The 17,469-nt window shown below is 42.9% G+C and overlaps 1 protein-coding gene across 1 annotated transcript; it reads right to left on the reverse strand.

Moving 5' to 3' along the window:
* Window positions 1-132: 132 nt before the first annotated feature.
* On the reverse strand, window positions 133-17,399 carry ddx1 (DEAD (Asp-Glu-Ala-Asp) box helicase 1). The gene is made up of 26 exons (XM_054762397.1): window positions 17,315-17,399; window positions 17,167-17,218; window positions 16,998-17,061; window positions 16,900-16,929; window positions 16,725-16,821; window positions 16,590-16,637; window positions 16,337-16,423; window positions 15,776-15,859; window positions 15,623-15,699; window positions 15,438-15,510; window positions 10,376-10,452; window positions 7,645-7,759; window positions 7,437-7,575; window positions 6,223-6,283; window positions 6,058-6,156; window positions 5,893-5,982; window positions 5,638-5,826; window positions 3,092-3,143; window positions 2,873-3,019; window positions 2,720-2,811; window positions 2,140-2,212; window positions 1,502-1,574; window positions 1,370-1,412; window positions 1,179-1,274; window positions 947-1,067; window positions 133-527 (listed from the first exon to the last, which is right to left on the reverse strand). The coding sequence occupies exons 1-26, from the start codon at window positions 17,328-17,330 to the stop codon at window positions 397-399; spliced, it is 2,226 nt and encodes a 741-aa protein (XP_054618372.1). The 5' UTR covers window positions 17,331-17,399; the 3' UTR covers window positions 133-396.
* Window positions 17,400-17,469: the final 70 nt, after the last annotated feature.

The following is a 17,469-nucleotide window of genomic DNA, read 5'->3' on the forward strand; positions in this document are numbered from 1 at the left end:
TATTTTCATCATTCTTTTATAACATCAACAATGTGTCAATGCATGTGCTTCTATGATAGAATTTCTCTTCTGCAACAAATATTCTTTATCAGAAAGTCACCAATACCCAAAAAGTAACGCACATTATTCCACTTCATGGTAACAAAGGATGGGCTCCACTGTTTATTTGAGAAAAGAAAAGACTGATCCACCAACACACACAGATTCTGCAGCCAAGAAATACGCAAAAAGAAATACCTCTACCAGGCAAATTCATCAGAAACAAAAGCTGCTTTGGTGCTGGCATGAGGAAAAGGTTTTGATAACTCTGCAGTAAAGGCCTTTAAGCAGGAAACACTCTTCAGTGTGAAATAGTGAATGATTGTTTGGGAGCTTGGGAACAGCAGCCAGTTGCACTCAGAAGGCTCTGAAGAGCTGCTTGGGCAAGTACCCCAAACGGAGGAAGGACGACTGGGCCTCGGTCTCCAGGCTGGCCAGCTCTTGCACCGTGGGGGCCAGCACATCTACGTGACCCTTGTAGTTGCCACCTTTAAGACAACAACCACCAAGCGAGCGGTTAGCATGATAGTGTTTGATCTGCGCCAACATTCAGTACAGGCCACCTAAAACAAAAGGTTGATTCATTTGGACACCAACCCACATTTAGGGGAAAAATATGCCTCAAAAGTCGCACAGAAGTGATGACAACCAAAGAACAGGAGTGTGTAGCACAACAATGTGGTTAACATGTTCCCGTCCTGGCTGCTCAGCACACTATGGTTAAATGTGTAGTACGTGTGTACACAAGGCCACAATAATAACAAAAGAAGTGGGTTGTGTGTGACCAGTTTGGGTTTTGTCTTACTACTAGAACTTCTTTTTACACTTGTACGACAGCAACAATTTAACCCTGGAACTGATTAGCATTTTTTTTTATTTTCTATGGGGAAAATGGGAAGACGCGTACCTCCCAGCGCCCTGCGTTGGCCATACGTGACCTTTCCGTCAAAGTCGTCCACTGGTACCTTGATGTCCGCCTCGCACTGGGTGATGGTGCACTTGAGGTGCTCCTCAATTTCCGATAGGAGCTGTGATGGGGGGTAAAATTAAAAAGGAAAATTGAGGTAAAGACCAAAGAACGCAGACTTCCTGGATGTAATAATTGTAGCGATGATGATGATGATGTTTATGTCTCCCACCTCTTTCTCGTTGTACCAGATGGTGCAGCCTCCGTCCTGCTTCAGTCGGGTGTTGTAGCAGCCTCTGCCTCGGTTGGGACAGACGTGGTACCACACCTGTGTAACCAAAAATATACAGCTCATTCTACATTATTAGTTTTTTTTTTTAAAAAAGCTTCTCTATTGTGTGTCTTGACACCGTCTGGCCTCACCTTCTCCTTCTCCATAGCAACCAAGGAGATGGCCAAGCCCATTCTGCATGTTTGGAAAGGGAATAAAACCATGATAGCTTTTTAACAAATACAGGCGACAATACACAAATGTCACGCAAAAGAGGCCCTAACCTCTCTGCTCGGCCCACTCGGCCGATACGGTGGACGTAGTTCTGCTTCTCATCGGGTAGGGTGACGTTAATCACTGCAGACATGACACTGTAGTGTTTATCATCACTGGTCTTATCCAGTCTCGTGGCAATGTTCCTATCCTACACTCTACAGTACTCACTACCTGGCAACAACTGGCACAGATGCAGTGTGTTACATACTATAGTTTTACGTTAGGCATTTCAAACAGCATCAAGTATTACAACATTCTAGAACACACACCGGTGAATGGAGTGAGGTTCCCCAGACAGCAAAGCTAACATACATTAAGTATACTTACTGCAGCCACAACTTGGATACTGTGTCCAAAGTGTGGCGTTTATAAATACAGTATATCATGCTTTTTACAAAGTAAACAAATAAAGACATCAAAGTGCTTTTCAACGTTTTTAGCCTTTTTGCAAAATGAAGCAAAATAATATGCGCCCCCCCCTAAATCCTTTGATTTTTCAGTATGAGGCCCCTTGGTGGAAGAGGTTTGGACACCCCAGCCCTAAAATAATGGAATCATACATAAAAAATGATTTCTTTCTGCCACTGAAATGAAAAGAAAAAAACGTAGAAATGAATTGAAGTCAGAAGTTGGGGGTGTCACCTACCGTAGGGAACGCCATGGATGTCGATCCCTCTGGCAGCGACGTCCGTGCAGATCAGGAGTCTCACTTCCTTCCTCTGGAGACACAAGATGACCTTAAACGTGGTTTTGCTGATTGGCCACGATTTGAAGTCATACTTGTGTAACACGCCCTGTTTCGCACTGCCCGCACCGGGGCTTGAACACAGGACCCTCGTAATGGGAGGCAAAGGCGCTGACCACGCGACTAAAAGCCCGGACTGTCGGCAGAGTGTTCAGCGCAGCTCTTGAGGCAGAGGGAGTGAGGTTTACCAATGTACACTCACACAGCCTCACAGGCTGGCATCCGTTACACTTGCACACTACGCAAGCCTGCTAAATGTAAATGTAGCCCCCCCACAGTAAATACTGGTAGGGTAGGCTAATGATTCTTAAATTGTGACACAAGCACCACCGGTGCTACGCGTGCTCCATCACCTTTTGAATAGAAATCCAAAGACACTAGAGACATGCAAGTATTATTATCTGCATGGTAGAAGCTAAACTGGGACGCTAAGTGCTTGGAAGCGCTGCTTAAGATGGGAGGGGACGTAGTACTCCTTTACCTTGAAGCACTCCAAGTTGTACTTCCTCTCGTTGGGCTTTCGATCACCGTGGAGACAAACGCAGGAAAACTGGTGGTTTTTACTGTCGGGACCTGATGGGAAGTCATCATATTAGCGCACAAACTCCCAAACAGCCTGCCTGCTACATTCTACCTCCTCCCTGCTGGATGAAGTACTGCTCCATGTTGTCACAGTCCATCTTGGTGCGGCAGAAGATGATGGCCTGGTCCATTTTGTGCTCCTTGATGGCCCTCACCGTGTACTCGCCCTTCAGTACCTTGATAGCCTCGGACCACATTTCTTTAATGCAGGAAATATACAGTATGTTGTACTACGTTAGAGCGGCTCACTACAGCGGCTGGGAAAACCCACCTGCTGAGCTGGCGCCTGGCCTGGTGTTATCTTTGGCGTGGACCTCATCAGTCTACAAACACAACAAACAAGCTTGTGTCATTTAGTTGGAAAAATCATGCAAGGTGATGCCGTACCACTCCTATTCTGGGGGGGTAGTAATGCACATTAGTGTATAAAGTGGGTGCCTATGACTCCATCTGCTGGATTGTGGTGGCGCAACTGATACAATGCCTGGAGCTGCACCTTTATCCTGGTTTGCACCAACATTTACATTGGTTAAACTACAAGATTTTGTTGTTTTGGCACAATCCTACAAGGTAGCACAACAAAATGAACAAATGACTAGGAACTAATTGGTCATACTCATAAAGAAATGTACAGTATGTTGTCATTAGGAAGGTTTTCTTTCAAATGATTCTGTAAGTGGAATATTATGAAATATACCATCTTCTAAATATGCTTTTCAACATAATTAGAGCCCCCTTGACATGAAATAACACCCCTATAGTCACCTTTACATTGTATTACCCAATACAGTAAATATAGTCAGAGCAAAGAAGACATAAATAAGATACTAAACTCCTTGTTGTTTTCTGGACAGCGTACTTGCTGCGATGGCTATTGTCTCATTAACGTATTGCAATGGTGGCTCTACAGTCATATTACCCAATCTAGCAGACATAATAAAGAGTAAATAGGCCATTTAAGATGTCAATACAACTCCTGCTCACGTGTCACAGTAAAGGTGTTCCCTAGGGGACGTTGTGGCGGGCGGACAGATGTGTGGAGGACAGGAAGTGACGTCGCAAGTTCAGAATTTAGTTATAGCTGGTCGTGGGTTATGACCCCAACAGTGCCCGTGTGATTATTATGTTATTATTATCGTGCCTGTTCAAAGCAGTAAGATCACGTCTGGTGCTTGTCTCACTGAACAATTAGTGACACCTAGTGGCCAATGTAGAAGAGCACATTCACAATTAGAATACTTCCTCTGCCTTGTTTTGTATTGGAGTTCATTTAGCTTGTTCATTTAGCCATTTTTATGCTTAAATGCTTCATTTCGGCCAAGAATAAGTAAAATTTGCTTAAATATGCGTGTTTTTACTCATATTCAACCACTGAACAGCCATCATTTATTCATTAATAAAAATAAAGCAATAGAGTGTGATGCTCAAATTGCTATGCAGCGAGGGATGACTCTATTGTAATACACTGATAATACTCTAATATACAGTAGTACCTTGCATAACATAAACCTCCTTTTACATAAATTCCACTGAACATAAAGAATTTATGTAAAGTTTTTGCTTCGTATTACAGAAGAAATTCCCTATAACATAAAGCCTCAAGTCAGAGCAAGTCTTTTTTTTCCAATCAATTTGATAAATGCCTCAAGTCGGTGCAAGTTCAGACTAACACTTGGTGACGCCTTCTGACGCTTGACGCTCTCAATGGCTGATTTTCGGGTCACCGCCTCCGCTCTCATCTCATTGGCTGATTATCGGGGCACCGCCTCCGCTCTCATCTCATTGGCTGATTATCGGGGCACCGCCTACGCTCTCATCTCATTGGCTGACTTATACAGCACGTACGTGAGTTTGTGTGAGAGACAGGCTTGTCCCTTCAAACTCCTTCCTCTTCGTAGTCCCCCTGAAACTAACTTAAACAATTAAGTTAAGTTACAAATTAAAATTTGGCACACAGCATTATCGTGTAGAGACCAGCTGACTCTTAGACTCTTTGAGTCGCGTTTCGACTCAGGCGAGTCCTCATCCTCCTTCCTGCCTCCACTTGCGCTCCTGATCAAGACATCTCGTGAACGGTAGGATTGTTTTTGTTTTCAGTTTTATTCAATTACAGTAATCTTATTTATTACCATATTTGACATTGGAATGTTACTTTACTATGTTTATGCTAATGTTTTCTTATATTTTCCCACCATATTTGGTGGACTTTGAATATTTTGAAGGGCCAAAGGGGTGAGTTTGGGAAGATCTTGGAACGGATTAGGCTATTTACATGTATTTTACGCTTCGTATAACATCAAATCCCTAGAACATAAAGGTTCTCGGAACGGATTATTTACGTTGTAGGGGCGTCTACTGTACTGCATATATACTGTAACATACTGCACTTATACTGTAATATATACTGTAATACTGGTAACATCCTGCATATATACTGTAATACACTGCACATATACTGTAATATATACTGTAATACTGGTAACATCCTGCATATATACTGTAATACACTGCACATATACTGTAATATATACTGTAATACTGGTAACATCCTGCATATAAACTGTAATACACTGCAAATATACTGTAATATATACTGTAATACTGGTAACATCCTGCATATATACTGTAACATACTGCACATATACTGTAATATATACTGTAATACTGGTAACATCCTGCATATATACTGTAACATACTGCACATATACTGTAATATATACTGTAATACTGGTAACATCCTGCATATATACTGTAATACACTGCACATATACTGTAATATACTGCAATACTGCAGTGTCCAGAGCAATGTTTACGCACCCTGATGTGGTTCTTGCCCAGGCGCTCCCAGAGGCGGTCCGACTTGGGGTTGACGGGCACCACCACGTGATGGACGGTCTCTGGCACCGAGTCCTCGCCCTTCAGGTCCACCCAAGTGGGGAAGTGCATGATGCGCTCGGACAACTTCTTCACGTCGAAGGAGTGCAGCGTGGCCGAGCACACGATCACCTGGAGGCGAGGAGGATGAGGATGTGTAGATGTGCATGTGGTCTTTGCATGTCAGGGACGTCTTACCTGCAGACGTTTGCCGTCAGACGTCACCTGAGGGATCTGATTATAGATCCTGTTGATGAAGTCCGTATATCCTGCTGACAGGAGGCCGTCCTAAAAGCACACGCACACACAACCAAACTACAGCAGAGCAACATTCCTGCACATGTAAACAACTAGTCTACATACACATTCATCCAGGACCAGGAAGCGGACTTGGGACAGGCTGAGTTTCCCAGTGGATATGAGGTCATCCAGTCTGCCGGGGGTTCCCACCACAATGTCCACCTGGGGGATCAGACACATTGGATGAAAAGGAGAAGAGGAAGTGTGCTCCAAACTGAGGACACGTACGCCTTGCTCCAGAGCAGCCAGTTGTTCCTTGGCAGCCATGCCGCCGATCACCAGCAGCTCCCTGAGACAAAACACAGCATTGCCATTTATTCAGCATGCTCTATGTACTGCACGTGTACTGTACACACAGTATAGAAACATGACTTGGTGTCTTCTTCCAGCCAGGGCCACATGCTCAACAATGAACAGATGCAAGGCCTATTTTGTAAGAAGTTTTGTTGTCAACCCATGAACACATTTAATGGTGATAAATCACATTTTGTCAATAGTTAATTTAAAATTACCGTATTTTCAAGACTATAGGTCGCACCAACAGCAGATGCTGGCACACGAGCCTACAGCGCCCTCTCGTGGCGGACAGTGTGAAAAAAACATATGTACAGTAAGTCAGTCCGGAGTATAAGTTGCAGGACCAGCCAAACCATGAAAAAAAAGTGTGACTGGAAAATATGGTAATCGCATTTAATCGCAGATAAAAAAAAGTTTGGCTCTATAAGTACTTTTTATCTATAATAAGTAGGGATGTGGGCTGCACGGTGGTCTGGGTACTCCTACATTCCAAAAACATGCATGTTAGCTTCACTGGCGACTCTAAATTGTCCATAGGTATGAATGTGAGTGTGAATGCTTGTTTGTCTATATGTGCCCTGCCATTGGCTGGCCACCAGTCCAGGGTGTACCCCGCCAGGGATAGGCTTCAGCATAGCCCCACAACCCTAGTGACGATAAGCGGCATAGAAAACAGATGGTTCCTTACACGACTACAACGATAACTACATCAAATTTTAAGTCAAGAATATCCATCCATCTATTATTTTATTCCAAATGAACATACAGTTAGAAACCCCCCAGTTTTTTATTTGTCCCATTTTGTTATATGCAGAGCTGGGTAGAAGTATTCACTTTTCAACCATCTTGCAATATAACAGCCATATTCCAAAATGGATGAATGCTCCATACCATTCCTCATAATGACAAAATGGAAAAAAAGTTAGCCAACTTCAGCTGAAAGAACGTGTTCACAGCCTGGACATGATAGGGGACTTCAAATGGAGCTTGAGTCTTTTCAGGGAAAAATCTATTCAATGAAACAAGGAATATGCTTGTAAGAAAAAGTAACAAAGACGACAGCAGTTTGGCTGTGCGTGAGCGTTATTGTACCATTGCCTAAAGCTTGTCTAGGTGTTCCTAATGTTGTGGCCAAAGTTCCGTACCTGAGCTTGGGGCTGACCACGTATTTCTTGAACTGCGTGATGTTGTTTAGGGTCTGCTCGGCCAGCTCTTTTGACGGCTCGATGATGAGTGCCTTGGGTGCGTTGGTGGACGCTTTGGCCTGGCTCACCTTGGCGCTGCCTGCGCAAAACACACAACGGTCACAGCAACGCATACATAGCACACACGCCGTCGTATTGTTTGACAAACCTGTCTGTGAAGACTTGACTGTTTGGCCCTCTGGAGCCTGATCCAACGCTACGAAGCCGCTCTTGGGCGGATGCTTGAAGGCCTCACCGCCAAAGTTGAACTTGAGCTCTGCGTTCTGCAACACAAAACGAGTCATAAAAAGTCAATTTGCATGTTGTGAGTGGCGGTGATATTTTATATGCTAAGGACACCAGGCCACCATCTGTAGTCTCATTAGGAGCATGCCCCGACGGTGTCAGGCATGCGTACTAGCACGTGGGGGCCACACAAACTACTGAGAATCATTTTGAGTTGCTACAATGACATTTTAGCTAAATGGACCAAAGGATGCTGCATCATTTTTTCACTTTCATTTTTGGGGTGTCTTTGATTTTCCCCCTCTATAGGGTGATCATTTTCATTTCTATCAAATGATGTGGCATCATTTTGAGCTCATTAAACCCACGAAAACAGGAATTCAAAAAATTAGAATACTGTGAAGAAATCAGCCCAAATTTTGCAGGGCATGAATGTTTTAAACTGAGTGTCACACACTAATCATCTACTAAAGTCAAATCACCTGCACAGGCTTCCCCAGGTGTCATTAAATTGCTTCAGTTTAGTTCAATTGTCTCAGTTGGGTTCAATATGGGGAAGACCATCATTGATACCCTCCATAGGATGGGTAAGCCACAAAAGTTGATAGCTAAGGAGGCTGGTTGTTCACAGAGTGCTGTGTCCAAGCATATCAATGGAAAGTCTAGAGGAAGGGCAAAATGTGGCAGGAGAAGATGCACCAGCAAAAGAGATGACCGTGGGCCTCAGCGGATTATCAAACAGGGAAGATTCAAGAATCTGGCAGAGATACAGAAAGAGTGGAATGAGGCGGGAATCACAGCTTCAAAAACCACCATATTCAGACGCATCCGGGAGATGGGCTACAACTGTCGGGTTCCTCGGGTCAAGCCACTTCTGAACCTGAGCCAACGTAGGAAGCGTCTGCACTGGGCCAAGGAGAAGAAGGACTGGACTGTTGGCCAGTGGTCCAAGGTCCTCTTTTCCGATGAAAGTAAAGTGTGCCTTTCATTTGGGAATCAAGGTCCAAGGGTTTGGAGGAAGACTGGTGAGGAACAGAACCCAAGCTGCCTGAGGTCCAGTGTGAAATATCCACAGTCCGTCATGATTTGGGGTGCAATGTCCGGTGCAGGTGTTGGTAAACTCTGCTTTCTTAAATCCAAGGTCACTGCAACAGTCTACCAGAATGTTTTAGAGGACTTCATGATTCCTTCTGCTGAGGATCTGTATGGAGATGCAGATTTCATCTTCCAGCAGGACCTGGCCCCCGCCCATACCGCCAGAAGCACCAAAACCTGGTTTGATGCCCATGCCATCACAGTGCTTGACTGGCCAGCCAACTCACCGGACCTAAACCCCATTGAGAATCTATGGGGTATTCTCAAGAGGAAAATGAGGGGCACCAGACCCAACAACAAAGAAGAGCTGACAGCAAGCATCAAGGAAATCTGGGCTTCCATAACTCCCAGGCAATGCCACAGGCTGATTGCTTCAATGCCACGTGGCATCGAGGCAGTGATTAAGGCAAAGGGATTCCCAACCAAGTATTGAAGATTGACATATCGTTTTGAAAGTACCATATTTTGATTGATTTGATGTGATCCTAATTTCTTTCTTTTTTTTCCTGCAAAAACTGAGAAGTAAATGGTGATTTCTTCACAGTATTCTAATTTTTTGAATTCCTGTTTTCGTGGGTTTTATGAGCTGGAAGCCCAAATTATGTAAAAATAAACAAATAAATACTTGAAATCATTTAAATTGTAGGCCCTGAATCTATAATCTATGAAAGTTTAACTTTTTGAATGGAATTATGGAAATTAAACAACTTTTCCATGACATTCTAATTTTTTGGAAAGGGTATATATATATATTTCAAAAAAAATATTTCTGATATAGGTGAGAAAGCCTGTTATTAGTATCAACTTTTTCCAAATATTGAAACTTTCTTCTTCAATAATCTTAATGTTCTTTTGCTAAAATGATGACTCTATTCCCATAATATCACAACTTTTTCCTCTAAGTTACTTTGTTCTGCTTATGATACGAGGGCTTTTAAATATAATGCCTTCTTTCTTTGTTTCAACTCTTTGCTACTAAATGACATTCCTTCTCATAATATTAAGAGTTTATTCTCGTAACATTGCGACTTTTTCCTTGTGAGAATACAATCCTTTTCTCTTAATATTTTCATTTATTCTCATAAAATAGCAGCTGTTTTTTACATTTCTGCTGTTTTTTTCTCCAATGTTCTTCTTGTAATTATGACATTATGCCCATAGTATTTTGATTTTATTCTCTTATTAGAACTTTCTCTGCAGCCCAAGTCCAACCTAATATCCAGCAATTACATTTTTAGTCGTTGTTTTGTTTTTCATAATAAGACTTAAAAAAAAAATAATTTCAACTTCATGCTACTAAAATGATGTTATTTTTCCTTTTCCTTTTTTTTTTTTAATAAATACTACCACATTCTCATTAGATTTCAACTGCTTTTTTTCTCTTCATATTTTGACTTTATTCTTGTAAAATAATGCTTTTTTACCCATTTTTGCTGTTGGTGGTGGTTTCCTTGTTAAATTATATTTTTAGAATGAGCCGCTGGCCAATAAAAAAAACAGCCACAGCCCACAAATGGCCCCCGGGCAGCACATTGGACACCCCTGCCATAATGTGATACCTTGAGCACACAGGAGGCAAAGAAGGGCTGATTCTTCAGTTGCTGAGGGATCTCGAAAGCCAAACCCAAATCATGATCTGGTTATTTGGAAAGAAACATGAATCATTTATAAAGCAGACGCACATTGACCACATATGTACACATATATACTGCTCAAAAAAATTAGAGGAACACTTCAAAAACACATCAGATCTAAACTGGGGGAAAAATGATGTTGAATATGTTTCCTGATAATAAGTGGGTGATGTATTAGTAACAAAATGATGCCACATCATTTGATAGAAATGAAAATGATCACCCTATAGAGGGGGGAAATCAAAGACACCCCAAAAATAAAAGTGAAACAATGATGCAGCACACTGGTCCATTTTGCTAAAATGTCATTGTAGCAACTCAAAATGATTCTCAGTAGTTTGTGTGGCCCCCACGTGCTTGTACGCATGCCTGACAACGTGGGGGCATGCTACTAATGAGACTACGAATGGTGTCCTGGGGGAACTCCTCCCAGATCTGGACCAGGGCATCAATGAGCTCCTGGACAGTCTGAGGAGCAACCTGGCGGTGCCGGATGGACCTAAACATAATGTCCCAGAGGTGTTCCATTGGGTTTAGGTCAGGTGAATGTGGGGGCCAGTCAATCGTATCAATTCCTTCATCCTCCAGGAACTACCTGCATACACCAGCCACATGAGGTCGGGCATTGTCGTGGACCAGGAGGAACCCAGGTCCCTCTGCACCAGCATAGGTTCTGACAATGGGTCCAAGGATTTCATCCCGATACCTAATAGCAGTCAGGGTGCCGTTATCTAACCTGTAGAGGTCTGTGCATCCTTCCAGGGATATGCCTCCCCAGACCATCACTGACCCACCACCAAACTGGTCATGCTGAATGATGTTGCTGTTTACATTCTACCACGAGCTAACACCGCTAACGCACTGGGCCTCCTGCATGACATCATTGATAAACATGAGACCAAACACCCAGACGCTGTATTCATTATATCTGGCGATTTCAACCACTGCAACCTCAGGACTGTTCTCCCCAAATATTACCAGCATGTAAGCTTTCCCACAAGAGAAAATAGCATCCTGGACCAAGTCTACAGCAACATGAAAGGTGCTTTGAAGGCTGTTCCAAGACCCCACTTTGGAAAGGCCGACCACATCTCTATATCCCTTTATCCAACATACAGACAACTTCTCAAACAAGCTCCCCCTGTAAGTACAGCAGTTAAAGTGTGGAATGAAGAAACTGATCAAGTAATTCAGGACTGCTTTGGCTGCACAAACTGGGATGTGTTTAAAACTGCAGCGGGGAGGGAAGATTGTACTGTTGATTTGGATGAATATGCTTCTGCTGTTACTGGCTACATTAGCACATGCATAGAGACTGTTACCACCACCAAGTATGACAGGAAATACCCTAACCAAAAACAGTGGATGAACTGTGATGTAAGGGCTAAGCTACGTGCTCGTTCGACTGCATTTGTCATGGGCACCACTGAGGACTACAAAAAGGCCAGATATGACCTGAGGAGGTCCATACAAGAGGCCAAAAGACAGTACAGACAGAAGCTGGAGGGCTACTATTCCACCTCAGACCCTCGGCGCATGTGGGCGGGGCTCCAGCACATCACAGACTATCGACAGCGGAGTAGCGTAGCCACATCCAGTCAAACCACACTTCCAGATGAGCTGAATGAGTTCTATGCCCGCTTTGACACCCAAACTCCTGATGAGCAGAGAGGGTGGCTGGACTTGGGGAGCACACAGGACTCACCTCTCATGGTGACATCAGCTGATGTTCGCTGGGTTCTGAACAAAACAAACCCACGAAAAGCAGCAGGCCCAGACAACATCTCAGGACGTGCACTTCGGGTTTGCTCATCAGAACTAGCTGATGTGCTTGCTGACATATTTAACCTGTCGCTTGCACAAGCATCTGTACCGACCTGCTTTAAGTCCACCACCATAGTGCCCGTACCCAAGAAGAGCAACGTGACCTGCTTGAATGACTATCGCCCTATAGCACTCACTCCTATTGTAATGAAGTGCTTTGAAAGAATAGTCATGACCCACATCAAAAAGAGCATCCCGGCCACTGTGGACCCTCTACAGTTTGCATATCGCCAGAACCGGTCCATGGATGATACAGTCAACACTGCCATCCACACAGCCCTTTCTCACTTACAGGGCCAGGACACATATGTCAGAATGCTATTTCTATACTATAGCTCTGCTTTTAACACAGTCAGCCCCCACAAACTCACAAATAAGCTCCTCACACTTGGCCTGTCACCCTCCCTCTGTAACTGGGTGTTTAACTTTCTAACAGGCAGGCCCCAGTCAGTCAGAGTCCACAATCGCACATCCAGCTCAAGAATTGTGAGCACTGGGACCCCACAGGGGTGTGTGCTGAGTCCGCTCCTCTACACGCTCTTCACCTACAATTGCGTGGCCTCCCACAACAACAACAGGATAATTAAATTTGCGGATGACACTACAGTCATCGGCCTGATCACTGGTGGTGTTAAAACATCATACAGAAGAGAGGTGGCGGACCTCATAGCTTGGTGTCGTGATAACAATCTCCTTCTCAATACAGATAAGACTAAAGAGATGATCATTGACCCAAGAACAAGGGAAAAGGAGCCACATAGACCCCTGTTTATTGATGAGACTGAGGTGGAGAGGGTGTAAACCTTCAAGTTCCTTGGCACACACATCAGTGAGGACCTCACCTGGTCTCACAACACCCAACAAATTATGAAGAAGTCCCCAAAGAAGACTGTACTTCCTGAGAAGACTGAGGAAATTTGGAATGTCCACCACAATCGAAAGTGTCCTTACCGCCTCCATCACTGTTTGGTACGGTAACTGTACAACACGTGATAGGAAGGCACTCCAGCGGGTGATCAAAACCTCACAGAACATTGTTGGGGCAGCCCTCCCCTCACTGCAAGACATTTATAAAATTAGAGTCCTACGCAGAACACACAACCTCATCAAGGACAGCACACTCCTACCGTCAGGCAGACGCTACAGGAGTTTGAAGTCCAGGACCACAAGGCTGGCCAACAGCTTTTACCCACAGGCCATCAGGCTTCTCAACGAAGCACTCACACACGCCACACACACTCATAGCACTTTATTTATTTACTTTTTAATTTATTCATTTATTTCTATTATTTATTTGTATTAATGTCTCTTCTGTTGTTGTTGCTTAATTTATTGGTACAGTACATATGTTTATTGTGCTCTATTATTTTTCTTGTGTTTTCTTTCTTTTCTTGGGAGAATGAACAGAATAAGAATTTCATTGCATAGTATAACTGCTATTTTACTATACATATGACAATAAAACTCTTGAATCTTGAATAACGTTCTCCACGGCATCTCCAGACCCTTTCACGTCTGTCGCATGTGCTCAGGTTGAACTTGCTCTCATCAGGGAAGAGCACAGGGCACCAGTGGTGTAGTTGCCAATTCTGGCGGTCTTTGGCAAATGCCAATCGAGCTCTACGGTGCTGGGCAGTGAGCACAGGGCCCACTACAGGACGTCGGGCCCTCAGGCCACCCTCATGGAGCCTGTTTCTGATTGTTTGGTCAGAAACATTCACACCAGTGGCCTGCTGGAGGTCATTTTGTAGGGCTCTGGCAGTGCTCATCCTGTTCCTCCTTGCACAAAGGAGCAGATACCGATCCTGGTGAGGGTTGAAGGACCTTCTACGGCCCTGTCCAGCTCTCCTGGAGTAACTACCTGTCTCCTGGAATCTCCTCCATGCGTCCAGGTACCGCAGTGATGCCCTGGTCCAGATCTGGAAGGAGATCCCCCAGGACAATACGGACACCATCCGTAGTCTCATTAGGAGCATGCCCCGACGTTGTCAGGCATGCGTACAAGCACGTGGGGGCCACACAAACTACTGAGAATCATTTTGAGTTGCAACAATGACATTTTAGCAAAATGGACCAGTGTGCTGCATCATTTTTTCACTTTCGTTTTTGGGGTGTCTTTGATTTCCCTCCTCTATAGGGTGATCATTTTCATTTCTATCAAATGATGTGGCATCATTTTGTTACTAATACATCACCCACTTATTATCAGGAAAGATATTCAAGATCATTTTTCCCCAGTTTAGATCTGATGTGTTTTCCAAGTGTTCCTCTAATTTGTTTGAGCAGTGTATGTGTATCTATATGTAAAAATTGGCCTTAAATAATGGCCAATTTTTAATGACTATTATAGAGGTATTTATTCAATAATTAACATTTTACTTTAAATAATATATTTCTTAGAACACACATACAACATATTTTTGGTTTTATATTAAATCATGTACATAGTCATCCCTCGTTTACAGCGGTTAACTGCTTCCAGATCCAACTGCACTAAATGAATTTCCTTGATCTCGCATTCAGTGTTAATAAATGGAATATTTTCATAGCATAGAAAACCTGATTTTCTAAATATGCTTTTTAACATTACATATTATATACAACACATTGCAACTCTTACGCTGCAGGGACCCGAGACGGCCGCTAGCTAGTGAGCTAACCATTTAGGCTCAAATTTATTTCTTCTAAACTTGAGAAGCCTAAAACTTACCACTTCCACACGGAATGGGAGGGGAACGTTTTTTTGCCTCTACCATGTCAGCCATACCGTGGCTGAATCCATGATGTCATGCCGTGTTCAGTAGTCATGTGTGGATCGATACTGAAACATCCATACATCCGCTGCCAGCACTTCATGCTCTAAAATACATTCTCAAATAAAAAATATGGATACTTTTGATACTTCAGTCATAAGTATAAGGTAAGTTTGTGTGAAATGTTTGTCTGTTGAAACAATGACGGACTGTAACCGGTGCCACGTGTGAGTGTAGAAACACCTCAGCCCCGTATGACGCAGTGCAACTCTACGTCTTTGCAAGCTGCAACCACAACAATAAAAATAAATTACGTTAATTTAATACAATGAAAACTGACCACTTCCCTACATTCAATCTTACGCTGCAAGTGTGCCTAATATTGTGGCCAAAGCAATACACCGTCATACCATTTTTCGAGAAGGAAATTTGGCTCTTGTCCAGATCTAGGTAGCATCCAATAGTGTCGTGCATGGTGAACTCCTGCAAAAGTTGAAAAAAAAAAAGTGTTTGATTACATGTAAACAACACAGATCCTAGAATATGTGCATATGACAATAAAACTCTTGAATATGTATGTACTGTATGGCTTTACCTCGCCATAGCTGTCAAATTGCTTATTGTTCGATTTCTTCCCAGTTCCACCAAAACCAAATCCATATTTATCCGTTCCTGGAGAGTAAAAAAAGACAAATCAAGGAGGAATGAAAGGCATAAATGTTCTGCAGTGTGTAAAAGAGAAGGTTACCCAAGTCAAGGGCTGCTTGGCTGGTGCACCAGCCCACGCGACACAGCCCCTGGTCATGACAGGTCACCTCATAGTAGTACTTCCCTAAATACAGCACAACAGGAGTTACTGCTATTAAAACACTGACACAATCTTTGCTGCTTAATTTCTATTACACCCTCATCATTTGCTATCAAAGTCAATAGTGGAACATTAACTAGTAATTTACTATAGTTGCTTTTTAAATCATATTTCATTGAATATTTGTATTTTTTTGGTCAGATATCTATAGTTGTTGTGTCACAATTCATCATTTAATGATTTCCAAGTCATGCTGCAATTCTTCAAAACAGTAAAATAGCAAGGACTGACTCAACAGCGCCTCTACTGGTTGCAACCAAGTAGTGCACCCTATTTTTAGTATTTCGACACGATTTACCAACCCCACTATATCATCAATAGAATTTGCCCAACTGGTAATTATTCCCATGCCTAGCATTTATAAAGTGTTGTTAAAGCACTGCAATATTCCATTGAATAAAAAACAAATGTTACTTCAGGTTTCAGTGTACTTGCGCACACCTTTGGTAACAACGCCCTTTGTGGAGCGGCAGCCGTGCCATTCTTTAAACTCTCTGCTTTGACAACAGAATCCATCTGGCCCGATTGCTGAAAGGACACAAAAACAAAACACCCCCAAATTGAAATAGTTCAAAACATAATGATAATAATAATAAATTACAATAAAATAAATGATAATTATTTTTCAAAATAAATTCACTCATTTAAAATAAAAGAAAAGAAAAAAAGGTGCAGTGCATTTTGCTCTTCTCACCAAAGGCAGCACTGCGGTCGTAAGGGTTCATCTGCCAGTTGTTGAAAACTGACAAAAGAAGACAAAGTATTTGTTCATAAACTGTAGTACGAGTGCATAGTTGAATCAACAAAATAAAATAAAGCACATTCTCACCAGCTCCACCAGTTTTGATGCTGGCTCTACTCTTTTTGCCCTCCAGTTGATCAGTCAGCGTTTCATGCACAATCTGGATCACAGGAATACTGAAGGCCTGAGAACGAAAACAGACACGTGTCACAACTTCACATGTTTCTCACATTTTTTATTCAACGTGGAGGTCCATACTTACTCCTGTCTTACCGCTACCGGTTTCTGCAGCCTCGGGAAAGGGAAAAAGAGCTTGTCAAACGGTACAACATTAACACATGTACAAACGCTGATGATTACCATCAGGACATCTCCTCCGCCTAGAATCAAGGGAATGGACTCAGCTTGGATGTCAGTAGGAAGCCTGAAATCCAACAAATGCAACAAATGCAACAAAACCCATACTATTACCTTTCCATAACGTATACACAACTTGTGCATAAAAATGGTGACGTGCAGAATGACTTACAGCCAGTCCATTTCCTCCACGGCTTGGGCGATTTCGGGCATAACGCCCATTTCTGCAGGGCGAGAAAGTGATTATTAACACATAAACACACATAAGTTGTTATCAGCAGTCGTTACGTTAGCGCTGTACAGAAAATATAAGATGATACCAGAGAAGGCTGCCATTGCTGCTTCGATAATCTTACGGATGTAACGTGTACAGAAAGTCGCACTGGGTGCAACGTATTGAGCGGAACGTAGATACAACATTGTAGCATTGGTTCCGGGCACGTGATACATTGTAATGAAACCGTATATGTTTTTT

This window comes from Dunckerocampus dactyliophorus, chromosome 19, assembly GCF_027744805.1.
Source record: "Dunckerocampus dactyliophorus isolate RoL2022-P2 chromosome 19, RoL_Ddac_1.1, whole genome shotgun sequence".
Taxonomy (NCBI): Eukaryota; Metazoa; Chordata; class Actinopteri; order Syngnathiformes; family Syngnathidae; genus Dunckerocampus; species Dunckerocampus dactyliophorus.

What these genes read in the sequence shown, in the direction of transcription:
- ddx1 (XM_054762397.1), bottom strand. An exon ending in GTGGTCAGCCCCAAGCTCAG is followed by an intron (nt 6,284 to 7,436) that starts GTACGGAACTTT and finishes GTTTTGTCTCAG; the next exon opens with GGAGCTGCTGGTGATCGGCG. An exon ending in CTTCATCCAGCAGGGAGGAG is followed by an intron (nt 2,812 to 2,872) that starts GTAGAATGTAGC and finishes ACTTCCCATCAG; the next exon opens with GTCCCGACAGTAAAAACCAC.